A 14420-nucleotide genomic window follows, 5' to 3' on the forward strand; every position below is an offset into this window, starting at 1 on the left:
TAGGTAGGTGGTAGCAAATGTATTTGAACCCAGGTCTGTCAGACTCCAAAGACTATATCCCAATGTTTATGTTATACTGCCTCTTACTGTCACGACCTGTTAAGTTTGACACTTAATATTCTCAAGTACATTAAAGAAATTATTATCTGTAAAAAATAGGCGAAGAAGAAAAAAAATCCACCCAGCATGATTATACCTGGTATACTGTGCAAACTTTTATCCCCATCCCCATTTCGCAATGCAGAAAGCTGACAGGGAAGATCTACCCATTAGTTAAAATCCTTACCTCTTCTGAGCACATCGAAGTAAACCACGTCCAAAATAAACTAAAGACATAAATTTTTCACAAATTTCATTTTCTTGGATCACCATCTTCATCACTAGAAACTTATTCTCAGCTTCCGTATAATCCTGTAGGAACATAAAACTCGGTTTGGCTAATGTAAAGACTTTTTTTTTCTTTTACAATAAACAAATATTCCCCAAACTTGAGAAGTTAGGGAAACTTTAATATTGGTCCAGTCTTTTGGTCATTTATTCACATCTCTAATCCTAGCACTGCTGTATGTGGTCACATGTGCTTAAAATATGTACAACAACCTAAGGTATTTTTTGACCAACATTTAAAAGTGAACACTAAAATAACAATAGCCCTGGTCTGGTGGTTCAATTGGTTGGAGCATCATCCCATATTCTAAAAGGTTGTTCGATTCCCAGTTAGGGCACATACTTAGGTTGTGGGTTCGATCTCTGGAACGAGAGGCAACCAATAAATGTTTCTCTCTCATATTAAAGTTTCTCTTTCTCTCTCACTCCCCCTTCTTGTCTCTCTAAAAATCATGCCCTGGCGGTTTGGCTCAGTGGATAGAGCGTCAGCCTGTGGACTGAAGGGTCCCAGGTTCAATTCTGGTTGGGGCACATGCCCAGGTTATGGGCTCATGCGGGAGGCAGCCGATCAGTGATTCTCTCTCATTATTGATGTTTCTATCTCTCCCTTTCTCTCTGAAATCAATAAAAATATATTTTAAAAATCAATCAATAAATAAAAATCAATAAAAACAAATCCTCGGGTGAGGATTAAGAAAAACAACAACAAACAATAAGAAAGCCCACTGCGTGGGAAAACATATTTGCCAATGTTATATCTGACAAGGGCCTAATCTCCAAAATCTATAGGGAACTCATACAACTTAACAAAAGGAAGATAAACAATCCAATCAAAAAATAGGCAAAGGACCTAAATAGACACCTTTCAAAAGAGGACATTCAGAAAGCCAAGAGACATATGAAAACATGCTCAAAGTCACTAATCATCCGAGAGATGCAAATCAAAACAAAAATGAGGTACCATCTCACACCTGTCAGACTGGCTCAACAAATCAACAAACGACAAGTGCTGGAGAGGATGTGGAGAAAAAGGAACACTTGTGCACTGATGGTGGGAATGCAGACTGGTGCAGCCACTATGGAAGACAGTATGGCGCTTCCTCAAAAAACTAAAAATGGAACTCCCATTTGACCCTGTGATCCCACTTCTAGGAATATATCCCAAGAAAACAGAAACACCAATCAGAAAGGATATATGCACCCCTATGTTCATAGCAGCACAATTCACCATAGCTAAAATCTGGAAACAGCCTAAGTGCCCATTAGTAGATGAATGGATTAGAAAACCGTGGTACATCTACATGATGGAATACTATGCTGCTGTAAAAAAGAAGGAACTCTTACCATTTGCAACAGCATGGATGGATATGGAGAGCATTATGCTTAGTGAAATAAGCCAGTCAATGAAGGAAAAATACCACATGATCTCACTCATTCATGGATAATAAAGACCATTATAAACTTATGAACAAAAATAGATACAGAGGCAGAGCTGCCTCGAACAGACTGTCAAACTACAGCGGGAAGGACGGGGAGGGTGCGGGGGGAAGGAGAGGGAGGTAAGAGATCAATCGAAGGACTTGTATGCATGCATATAAGCATAACCAATGGACATAAGACACTGGGGGGTAGGGGAGGCCAGGGGATTGTCAAGGGCGGGGGAAAAAAGGAGACATATGTAATACCCTTTGTAATACTTTAAGCAATAAAACAATTTAAAAAAAAAGAACAACAACAATTTTTGTTTGTAAAACTGGAAAATATTATTAGCTAATACTTTATAATTCTTACTAATTTTCTTTCTAATTGGAGCACAAATCTCCTTAATTTTTCAAATAACAAGTAAAAAGTACAGATTTCTAGAGACAAAAAGTAAAGGAAATATCAAGGTTGCAAAGATAATATGAGAAATCATTAAAAAACATAAAAAGATAATGTTAAATTCAAAGAACTCTTAGGAATCACCTAGTTAACTCCCAGATTTTTACTTTTTGCACTTCACCTTACTCAACCAAAAATTTAAAGTATAACTTTTATTTTACAAGGGGTAAGATTAGGACCAGCCAGATCAAGCTATACTAGAAAATGTATTAAAATATATTGTATAAGTGAAAGATGCTAAGCAATTTTGTTTTACACAAATGGTAAGCACTTAAAGGATAAATAAAATAACTAAAGTTGTAAGCTAAAATTATGTTTCCCCTATCAACTTTTATTTCACAAAACAGTTTCTAGAATAACTATACTATATTAAAAATATATAAAAGAAAAGTCACTGAGTGGTTTCAATTTTTAGAGAATTTCAAAAATCAACATTTTAATTTGTTAAAATGAGGTCAGTATATGTAAAAAGATTTATAATAGGCAAATATCAAATGCTACATACCTCTTTCTTTCCTCTTTCAGTGAGTGCTAATCCATACAAGAACAGTAATGTCAAATAATAATCAATATTAATCTGATGTGCCTAAAATGATAAAATATATTTTAATTGATTATTTAGACTAAGCTACTTTAAAATTTAGCAAGATCAATTAAATATCTTAGGTTGGTCTAATAATTATTAAAATAGTGAAATTTTCATTATATTATCAATTATCTGATAAGAGAATTCATTTTAGATGTATTTGATAATTTGACCCAGAATAAGAAGATAGTCAATATCCTGAAATAAAATATGAGAGTTTGATTAAAGAAAATGGAAGTAAATGCCATCAAGATTTGTTATACTAAACCTTTTGCAAAATTCTTTCATTTATATTTCAGGTATCAAAATACTTTAGGTAATAATACAATGAACACTCATGTATCTACCATCCAGCTTAAAAAATACAATGATCTCTTAAATCAAAGTATTTTATTGTCCATGTACGCATTTTGTTCTAACAGTATAAACATAAAGCTTGTCAATTCCTCGGTGAAAAATTAAAACATGAGAATATTTCCTTCATTTAAAATGGTCTATGCCAAATTATAGAGATGGAGAAAAGATTAGTAATTAGGGAGAGCAAGGAGGGCAAGAGGTGCCTATGACTAACTATAATGGGGTAGAATAAAAGAGATTTTTGTAGTGATGTGAGTTCTTTCATCTTGACTGCAGTAGCGGTTACATTAGCACTGGTAATAAAATGGCAAAGAACTATACACACCACACGTAAAAGTCAGCAGAGCTGACTGCTTTCCATAGAAAGGCCTGCTTGCAAGACTGACTCTTTATGGGTGTCTAGGAACCTGGATTTCAGGAGCGTTCCCACTGTTCTCTGATAAGGGTGACTCACTGTGCCTAAATTGTTTGTGCAAATAAAGTGATTTATGCTGAAAACCTGGGAGTTTCTTCTGAGAGTCGGGAATTTTTATATAGCCTATGCAGAGGGTGACTACATGACCAACCCCCAATAAAAACCTTGGGCACCAAGTATCTACTAGGCTTTCCTGGAGAGAAAAATCAAATTCATACACGTTATTGCATTTTTGTTGCACCTCTTTTAAATCCAAGTAGGATTCCTTTAGGGTGGTGTCCACCACCTCCTAGAACCCTATTATTCCTGAGGGTCCTAAATAAGAATGATTTTTCTGCGAGTTCATAAGTTATTATGATAATAGAGGCCCAATGCACAAAATTCGTGCAAGGGTCTTGCCCCTCGCAGCCACAGCGGCTTGCCTCAGCTCTTGTAGTCCCAGCTTCTTCCAGAAGGTCGTCTGGTCTAATTAGCATATTAGGTTTTTATTATTATAGACTAGTGAGCCGGTGCATGAAATTTGTGCACATTGAAAGGGAATTAGAGGATGTGAGCATGAGGCAGTCCGCGTTTCTGAAATTCAATGACATGAATTTTAGCTATTACTTTGCCAAATAAATGGAATTTACAGATATCATTTAAAAGAGCATTCAGCTTAAAATTAAAAACTCTGGCTACCAAGTCAGGTCTGTTTTCAACTTTTTGCCAGCGTTGTAAATTGTCTGCAATATCTGCCCATTTGGGGTTGCATGTCATGGTTATAAATAAATCGGGCTTGCCATGCTTCGTTACAATTGCCATAGCATCCTGATATCACTGCTGCATATTTCCGGGACTACTCTCAAAAGATGATGTTAGTATTATCATTTTACCAATTGGCACATTGTCATTTTCAGATCAGATTTGAGATAATCCATCAAACCACAATATTTTTCAACTCTCAATTTAGATTGCTTTGATGAAATTTATTCGATTGGCCTCCATTTTTTAATATGAATCCAGGATAAACTGTTGAGTTAATTTTCTTGCATTTTTAAACCTGTCATGCACAGAGAGATGAAATCCATAATACTGTATTTGTGTGACTCATGTCCTTACAGTTTGTCTAGTATTATTGTCGATTACACCGTTGTGTCTGAGTCTTAATGCAATACATGTTCCCCAGCCTTTTTCACCATGTGGAAAAAGAATAGGATATGTCATTGCATCTAATGTAGGAAAATGGATATTGATTTGTTTCATTTTAGTGGCATTTGGATTATTGGGATCTGGTTTACAATGAATGAGCAAGTCCCTTTCAAAAGGAGGTTCTCCATCTTTGTTTCTGAATATGACAGCACCCTCGGTTACACAGGGAGAATTATATCTACCTGGGTCACTGTTACGACTGTATTTAATTACCATTGTTACTTCAGTGGGAGCAATACCTTTTGCTGCTGCTTCAGATTGGGCTTCCTTTTCTACCACATGTAGCATCTTGTACGATTTTGTTAATTCATTTATTTTATGCATGAGGTTGTTGATGTTGAGAGCCTTTCTGAGCAGCCCAGGTTTTCTGGCATTGCTAATTTTTTACTTGTAGCTTCGGCTGTACCCAAAATATAGAGGTGAGCAAACTTCTGAGAAACACCATCCGAAGGATGTAAAGTTCCAGCACGGTGATAAACTTGTCCGTGTATTCTAAAGAGTATGGTCCATATCCTGACGGCGATGCAATATTTGCATCCATGGAAGAAAAAGCAAAAGAACTATTTATGGAACGAATATTTTCCATGAAATTTTTACTGTCATAATCTTTGTCTGTCATTAATCTTTATAAATATGCTGGGTAATCTGGAAAATGTATATCATTTGGACAGACTTTCCCTTTACTACAACATCGAGTAAATATCTCATCGGGTGGTTTTTCATCAGAGAAATTTAGTGATAGGCAAAATTCATATCGAACAGTCATTCTACCACAACTATGTTCGAGAATTGCATCCTCATGTAGTACATTTTTGCTGAGAAGGCAGTTCCTACCAGAATTGCTAGTACTTGTTGATGACTGTTCTCTAGACATATTCTGTCGTTCCCCAACCCCTTCGTTCAATTTCAAAGGCACGTTGGTCTTTAGACATTTTCTGTTGATGACGCTGGTGTTTTTCGGCATCAGAGTGACAGTTTTCCAATAGCTGGTCTTCAGATACATTCTGTCGCAGGCACCGCCTTCTTTCAAGATCAGATGCATGTTGCTCTTCAGACATTTTCTGTCAATAACGCCGGCATCTTTCGGCTGCAGAGCTACACTGTATAAACAGTTGTTCTTTAGACATAGTCCCACCTCTCTACTGTCATGGTCTGAGATGCAGGTGAATGAGAGTCCTGGCTGTCAGGCCGCTGAGAGCTGTCTGATCAACGGCTGATTCTGGCTGATTCTGTGGGGGTGGGACTTCCTCCTCCCTGTCAGTTTCCACAGCTGTGGTGAGAAAGCTGGGGTGACAGAGGGAGTCACGCCCTCCAAGCTGCCCTCTCTCTCGCTCTGCACTATGTCCAGTGGCCTCCTGCTCTGCCAAGTCTTCCAAACCTCCTGCTCTCCACCTGCTCTCCTGCTCTGCTCTCTGCTGGTGAAGGTCCTGGGAGCCCGCGGGCGTGCCTGGGTGCTGCCGGCATCACCTCCTGGGGCCGGTGATGGTCCCGGGAGCCCATGGCCACCATTGCTTCCCGGGGCAATTGACACCTGCGTATGCAAAAAACCCTCCATCTTTGTCAGGTTAATTTGCATACTCACTCCTGATTGGCTGATGGGCATGGCTTTTGGGCATCGCAGAGGGATGGTCAATTTGCATTTCATCTTTTATTAGTATAGACTAGAGGCCTGGTGCATGAAATCTGTGCAGAGGAGGGGTCCCCTCAGCCCAGCCTGCACCCGCTCCAATCTAGGACCCCAGCAGGGTCTAAACTGGCAGCCAGACATCCCTCTTACAATCCAGGACCACTGGTTCCTAACTGCTCACCAGCCTGCCTACCTGATCACCCCTAACTGCCCCCCTGCCAGTCTGATCACCCCCTAACCACCTCTGCTTGCTGGCCTGATCGCCCCTAACTTACCCCCCTTCCGGCCTGGTCACCCCTAACTGCCCTCTCCCACCCCCCCGCCAGCCTGGTTGCACCTGCCACCCCTGCCGTCCTGGTCGCCCTTCACTGGCCCTCTGCTAGCCTGGTCACCCCTGACTTCCCCCCCTCTGGTCTTGTTGCCCTTTACTGCCCCACCGTGCCAGCCTGGTTGCCCACAACTACCCCCCACTCCACCAGCCTGGTTGCCACAACTACCCCGCCTGTTGGCCTGGTCATCCCTAACTACCTCCCCTGCTGGCCTGGTCACCCCCAACTGCCCCCCTCTGCCAGAATGGTCACCCTTCACTGCCCCCCCTGCCATCCTGGTAACCTCCAATTGCCCCCCCCACTGGCCTGGTTGCCCCCAACTGCCCCCCCCCCACCAGCTTGGTTGCCCCTCACTGCGCCCCTGCTGTCTGGTCGCCCTATGCAGCCTGCTTGTTCACTCATTTGGTCGTTCCTCACTGCCCCCCCCCCCCATGCCGGCCTCATCACCCCATGCAGCCTGCTGTTCAGTTGTTTGATCGTCCCTCATTGAGCCCACCCCCCCACGCTGGCCTGGTCACCCCACGCAGCCTGCTGTTCGGTAAACTAGTTGTTTTGGTCATCATGGTCACTGCCTTTTATATATATAGATGGAATTTGGTATCTTATGCTATCTTGAATGTTTCTGGGTTGTCCTATCTTTAGGATAACTCCAATCCATCATCTGCATGGGTGCAAAACTTAAGTTTACTGATCCAAATTATTCTAAAGAACTAATTTTTCCTTTTACCATCTTGCACTATTGACTCTAATTTTTAATGCAAGTTTATTTTTATATTTTCCTATTTATTTCTAAAGTATCATTTGAACTTGAACATGTAATTATATCTTATCAATTTTATTTCACATGATTACTCAGTAACTGATAATAGCAGTACCAATTTTTATAAATATAGAAATATCAGAAGAAAAAGGAGATTATTTATAGAGAGACAGAAAGTAGTAGATTTTGTAATGACTCTCCATTTCTAGTTGGGAAAGCCCATTTTTACTAGTTCAAGTTTCTCTTTATTTAACCCTTTGTACACCTTAAGCATCTATAAATGCAAGCGGTGGACCTTCCACACACTCCACACACGTCTATAGCTGCAAAACTCGCATATCAACTCTGGTTGCCCAATTTTAAAATCAGACTTGTTTGTGACATCTCTGGGTTTGTAAAGAAAATTATAGTAACTTAAATTTGTAAATATTCCAGTGCATAAGGAAGAAATTCCAGTATCGATATATAGGGATGCCACTCAGAAGCGTGAGAGATAAACACTGCAACACTTGAGATTTTTTTGTTCATTGTGACACGAGATTTGTGTTATCATGAATTTCACGCTTAAAATGGTAAACATGGTGTGCATTCCTTTTCTTTTACAAATTTCTTCATTGGAGTATCAACAAAATTTAGTGTTTTCAAGGCTTTTCATGTCGATGGTTTATTTTTATTTCATGCTCGCTTTTGTTGATATTTCCATAGAATTGAAAATTATCATTTTATTATTGAATTTATCGTTGTAATGTATTATATTGTGCAAATAAAATTCAATCCCCATAAATGGCATCAGATGAAAAAATAATCAAACCAAGCAAATCGCAAGAAGAAAATGATGACATCCTTTATTCAACTCCAGAGTCAGATGATTTTTTTAATTAAATTCAAAATATTGTGGTGTGTGGGGATGGTTTCTGTTTTGGACACATGGCAGTTAACTGGTTAAGATGAACAATTTTGTAGCAAGGAAGGGGACTGGAATAAGCTTATTAAAGAGATGCAGTCATGAAGTACAAGACAAAGGAAGGAAATCAATATACGGTATGTGTACCTTTCTCTAGATTAGTGGTTCCCAATGTGGGGCAACTTGATTTTTAAGTTATTAACAGTGAATTTTTTGCATATCTTATGGTTCTAGGGGCCTCATATACAGTAATATAAATACATAATGTGATATATTTATGCATTTCAGTTCTCTATTATATGTTTTGAAACTTTATTTGCTACTTTTCATATTACTTCATATTATTGTTATTTTAACAATTTCTTAGTGATTTCTTCCTCAGTAATTCAACTATTCTTTCGTTCTTTTTTTTTCTCTCTTTCATGGATGCCATGTTCTTTGTAAGCTTGTTTAGACCAAGTTAATGGCCTTTTAAGCTTCCTCCACGTGAATAGGAGTTCACTTTTTGAATAATAAAAATTATATGTCACGGGGCGGGGGGAGGGGGGGTCATCAGGATTTTAGAGATGCTTAGGTAGGGCATAGACAAAAAAAGGTTGGAAACCACTGCTCTAGATAGAGGTAAAAGAGGAAAATAGAAATTGGCCTACACCTTAAAGTTAGCATGCATTAGCCATACTCTCATTGAAAAATGTTGTGAGTCCATTATTTCAAACTTTCAAAAACAAAACACTTACAGTATAATTAGTAGCTTGAATGTTCCTAAGTGATGCTTCCAGCTGTGTTATCAAGAAACGTATAGTCAAAGCAGGAACTATTTCCTCCCCATTCTGGCTGTTAGCTGCAACTTCTCTCTATGCAAAATTATTCAGTTGAAAATGTCCTTAAGTTAGAATAAATATCTACATATTTTTATAAATAATACATTTTCATTGTAAAAAATTTGGAATACAGATATAAAGATTTCTTCTTTAAATCCACACAACCTAGATACAACTGTTTTCATACCTGTTTTTTTTTTTAAGAACTCTGTCAAATCTTTGTAACTATTTCCTCAAAACACTAAAAAGCATTACTATGTCTGCCAAGGGGTTGGCAATATCCACTCTTACTTCAGAGGAAAGTGGTAATCCCAATTCATTCTCATATCTTCTGTGCCCTAGCATAACTAAAATCTTCCTTCCAACTCTGAGCCTGTGGTAAGCAGGAATGCTGGCTTTAATATCAACACCAAGAAAAGTCATCTGATACTACACTCTGATTGGAACCAAGCTAATATATGATTTATTATGTATGTTAGTTTTGTATTTACCTGGATGAAATGAATGACTATGTATTATGTTTGTGGTCATTCCCCAATGCCTTATGACCACAACTGAGTGGCTTAAATTACATTATCTGTTTAATGATGCACAGACAGTCCTCGGGTTACAGGTTACGGGTTACGTCGGACTCGACATATGTCATTTCGTGGTTACATCGCCATTTTCCATTTATTTATAAATAAAAAAACTTCCGTCATTTCAACATATGTACATATGTGCTTTATGTTTTTTATTATTTATTTACCACAAGGTCAGGAATTGTTATCTTTCTTTTAAATTTTTTTTACTGTTTCACTTCATTACTGCTGTGTATGTGCTCCATGTGAGTGACGAAGGTGGGTCCCGACTTTGGCGAAAATCACGTTACGTCGTGCTGTATGAACAGATCTCTGACGTAACCCGTAACCCAAGGACCTATTGTATTATCTGTTTGCAAAGTTTAATCTACATTTTCTTAACTTGGTGTCTAATAAACAATACTTTACTGATTTTCTCCTAGCTAACTAGATGCTTACTTTCAGTCTCCCTAGCACTCAAGTTAATGAACCTCTTCTCCATTGACACACATTCCCTGGATAAATTAATCCACCCATGTTTTTAAACAGTGCATATGCACCAAGATTTTCCAAATTTATATTTCCAGCTCAGAACTATCACCTGAATTCCAGATTCATATATCCAACCAGTTACTCAACAATATATCTTAATTTTGAAAAGGCATATAAAACATAACACTGAAGTTCCACCTCTGCCAAGCAGTGTAGATAGTTTCAGATCAATCCTCTCAATGACAACTAAAAAACTGAACAAAATATAAAAACTACTTATTTGAAAGCAATGGAAAACTATCAATGGCCAAAATGCAAGACAGGTGGAAGGACCAGAAATGTGAGACTGTTGGAGTCACTTTTATCTTTAAGGCAACTGTTGTATTTGGTTGTGGCTGAGAGGCTGAAATGCTAGGCACACTTCTTAGCAAACTTGCAAAAGTAGGGGGGAAATTGAGAGTACATGATCTATCAAGAGCAGGCCTAATAAACAACTCATTCTTTTGTTTGGGAACCTGAAGAAATATACCGTAAGAGCATCTGTTTTGATTCCACTTGGAAAAAGACCCTACCATTAGGATTTAAATGCACATAGTTTATTTGGGATATGCCAAGAACAAGGGTAGGGGAGTGGAGAAAAGATACAGGAAAGCGAAAGCAGGCCTTAAATTAATGGGATGTGTTATTAACCCAGTTACCCACAGTGGATAACTCTAGTTAACATAAAAGGGAAACTGAGAAACAGTAAAAATACAAACCTCAGTATTACTCAATGCAAAAGGGAACTGAGGTATTTATATAACAATCCCAAAGTGTTTTCTAGGGTAACGGGGAGTATTAACTCCTTGAGACTTCAGAACTGCTGAGTACAGCCTTCTGCAGTTGCAGAAGGGAAAAAAAAAAAAAAAAGGTCTGAGGCATAGAGATACAGATACTGAAAACTGCAAGTTGTCCAGAGCATTGGTCACCAAGCTTTCAGACCTCACGGACCACCAATGGTCTGTAGACCACCAGTTGGCGACCACTGGTCCAAAGCATACTGAAAAGACAGAAGTCAAGGGATACGGGCAGGGCACTGGCAGTATCTACTGCAAATGGTAAACCATAAATAGACTCTTCCTCAGGGAACAGAAGCTTGAAATGATCTCAGTCCTTAGTTGAATTAAATGACCTGTCAGAAAAGCACAAATAAGCATTACTAAGAAATATTTTGTCCAATTTTTCAAGTTCTTCTGAAAGGAATTGCTCTAAACCAATCTAGGCAGCCACTGCAAGTTGCAGAATTCTCTATGATCTTTTAGATCAATATGGAATCTGTATTAATGTCTTCAAATTCACATTAATGATTTGGTTATTTTCTTGTCTTCATTCTTTTTCTTTGAACATTCTTACTAGGAATTTATCAATATTATTGGTCTTGCCCTGACCGGTTTGGCTCGGTGGATAGAGTGTTGGCCTACGGACTCAAGGGTCCCGGGTTCAGTTCCGGTCAAGGGCATGTACCTTGGTTGCGGGCACATCCCCAGTGGGGGTTGTACAGAAGGCAGCTGATCGATGTTTCTCTCTCATCGATGTTTCTAACTATCCTTCTCCCTTCCTCTCTGTGAAAAATCAGTAAAATAGATATTAAAAAAATATTAGTGGTCTTTTCAAAAGAACAAGTTTTGGCTTTGCTGACCTTCTTTATTATGTGCTTTATTCTATTTTATTAGATTTAGCTATTTTTAATATTTCCTTCTTTAGAATTAGTTTTTAATTGCTGTCCTTCCATTAACCTCTTGAACTTTTTTAGATTATTGGTATTCAACCTTGCTTTTTATTCTAACACTAGGGGCACGGTGCACAAAAATTTGCTGGGGCTGGGGTCCCTCAGCCCGGCCTGTGCCCATTTGCAGTCCAGGACCCCTTGGGGGTGTCCACCTGTTGACTTAGGCCCACTCCCCGGGGGATCAGGCTTAAGCTTGCAGTCAGACATCCTTCTACCAGCCAGGGAGCCCTCGGGGGATGCCCGACTAAAGGCTTAGGCCCCCAAGGGATCGGACCTAAACTGTTAGTTGGACATTCTTATTGCTGCCACGGAGGTGGGAGAGGGTCCTGCCTGAGTGGCACTCCCCATATGGAAGTGCACTGACCACCAGGGGCCAGGTCCTGCATTGAGCATCTGTCCGCTGGTGGCCACTGCGCATCATAGCAACCAGCCATTCTGCCAGTCAATTTGGATATTAGCCTTTTATTATTATTACCAGAGGCCTGGTGCACAAAAATTTGTGCACTCAGGGGGCAAAGGGGGTCCCTCAGCCCGGCCTGTGCCCTCTCGCAGTCTGGGACCCCTCGGGAGATGACGACCTGCTGGCTTAGGCCTGCTCCCGGGTGGCAGAGGGCAGGCACAATCCCTAGGTGCAGCCCCAGGACGGGCTCAGAGCAGGGCCGATTGGGGAGTCGGGGCGCCGCCCCTGTCATGCACAGAGCAGGGCAGATCAGGAGGTTGCGATGCCACACTCAGTAACGCTCAGGGTAGGGCTGATTGGGGGGTTGGGACACCGCCCCGACACACTCAAGGCAGGGTCGATGGGGAGGTTGCGGCGCCACCCCGTCACACACAGAGCAGGGCCCATCAGGGGGGTTGGGGCTCCGTACCCTGTCACGCACAGAGCAGGGTCGATCAGGGGGTTGGGGTGCTTCCCCCTGTCATGCACAGAGCAGGGCCCATCAGGGGATTGGGGAGCTCCCCCCCGTCACTCACAGAGTAGGGCCCATAGGGGAGTTGGGGCACCGCTGCCTGTCACACACAGAGCAAGGCGGAGCAGGAGGTTGGGGTGCCGCACCTTGTCACACTCAGGGCAGGGCCGATGGGGAGGATATGGCTCTACACGGTCACACAAAAAGCAGGGCCCGTGGGGGGCGGTTGGGGCGTCGCCCTCTATCACCCACAGAACAGGGCCGATCAGGGGGTTGGGGCGCCACCACTGTCACACTCTGGGCAGGGCCGATGGGGAGGTTATGGGTCTACCCCTTCACACACAGACCAGGGCCCGTGGGAGGTGGGAGGGGGGTTAGGGTGCCGCACCCTGTCACACACAGAGCAGGGCCGATCAGGGGGTTGGGGCGCCGCACCCTGTCACACACAGAGAAGGGCTGAACAGGGAGTTGGGCAACGCAGCCTGTCACACACAGAGCTGCAGGGCGATCAGGGGTTTGGGGAGCTCCCCACTATCGCGAACAGAGCAGGATGGATAGGGAGATTGTGGCCCCGCCCCCTGTCACACACAGAGCCGCAGGGCCATCAGGGGGTTTGGGTGCTGCCCCCTGTCACGCTGATCCCGGTGCCGGGAGGCCTCGCGGTTCCGCTGATCCCGGTGCTAAGAGGCATATTACCCTTTTACTATATAGGATAGAGGCCTCGTGCACGGGTGGGGGCCGGCTGATTTGCCCTGAAGGGTGTCCTGGATCAGGGTGGGGGTCCCCACTAGGGTGCCTGGCCAGCCTGGGTGAGGGGATGATGGCTGTTTGCAGCTGGTCACACACCCTTCAGGGTGGGGGTCCCCACTGGGGTGCCTGGCCAGTCTGTGTGAGGGGCTGAGGGCTGTTTTCAGGCTGGCGGGTGACTGAAGCTCCAAACTGCTCCTTTTTTTCTTTTTTTCTTTTTTTATTCTGGGCCAGCTTTCGCTCTGAGGCTCCAGCTCTTAGGCCTCCGCTGCAGAAAGCAGGTTTCTGGCCTTTGTTTACCTTCTGTATTTGAAACAATGTTGCGATCCTGCTGGCTGAAGCCCGGCAACTAAAGCAGGTTTCTGGGGATTTGTTTAGCTTCTATATTTGTAACATAGTTGCTTAGAGTTGCAGCTCAGAGGCCTGCAGCAGCAGGCGGGGAACGTTGGAGTCCTCCGTCACTGAAGCAAGCAAGACTCATGTTTGCTTCCAGCTGCCTGACTGCCGGCCGCCATCATGGCTGGCAGTTAATTTGCATATCGCCCTGATTAGCCAATGGGAAAGGTAGCGGTCGTACGCTAATTACCATGTTTCATTTTTATTAGAGAGAACTAGAGGCCCAGTGCACAAAAATTTGTGCACTCAGGGGGTGGGGGTGTCCCTCAGCCTGGCCTGTGCCCTCTCACA

General features: G+C 41.9%; 1 protein-coding gene across 8 annotated transcripts in view; it reads right to left on the minus strand.

Moving 5' to 3' along the window:
* The window catches only part of DZIP3 (DAZ interacting zinc finger protein 3), a 149782-nt gene that overhangs the window by 102214 nt on the left and 33148 nt on the right, over positions 1-14420 (minus strand). For 7 of the 8 annotated variants that reach the window (XM_059687893.1, XM_059687895.1, XM_059687891.1 and 4 more), the window contains 3 exons: positions 9172-9288; positions 2774-2854; positions 287-411 (listed from right to left, as the gene is read on the minus strand). In XM_059687893.1, the coding sequence (XP_059543876.1) occupies positions 287-411; positions 2774-2854; positions 9172-9288 (323 nt within the window). The remainder of the gene's footprint in view (positions 1-286; positions 412-2773; positions 2855-9171; positions 9289-14420) is intronic. The other variant, XM_059687894.1, reaches the window with a different exon arrangement.

This window comes from Myotis daubentonii, chromosome 3 (assembly GCF_963259705.1).
Source record: "Myotis daubentonii chromosome 3, mMyoDau2.1, whole genome shotgun sequence".
Lineage (NCBI taxonomy): Eukaryota > Metazoa > Chordata > Mammalia > Chiroptera > Vespertilionidae > Myotis > Myotis daubentonii.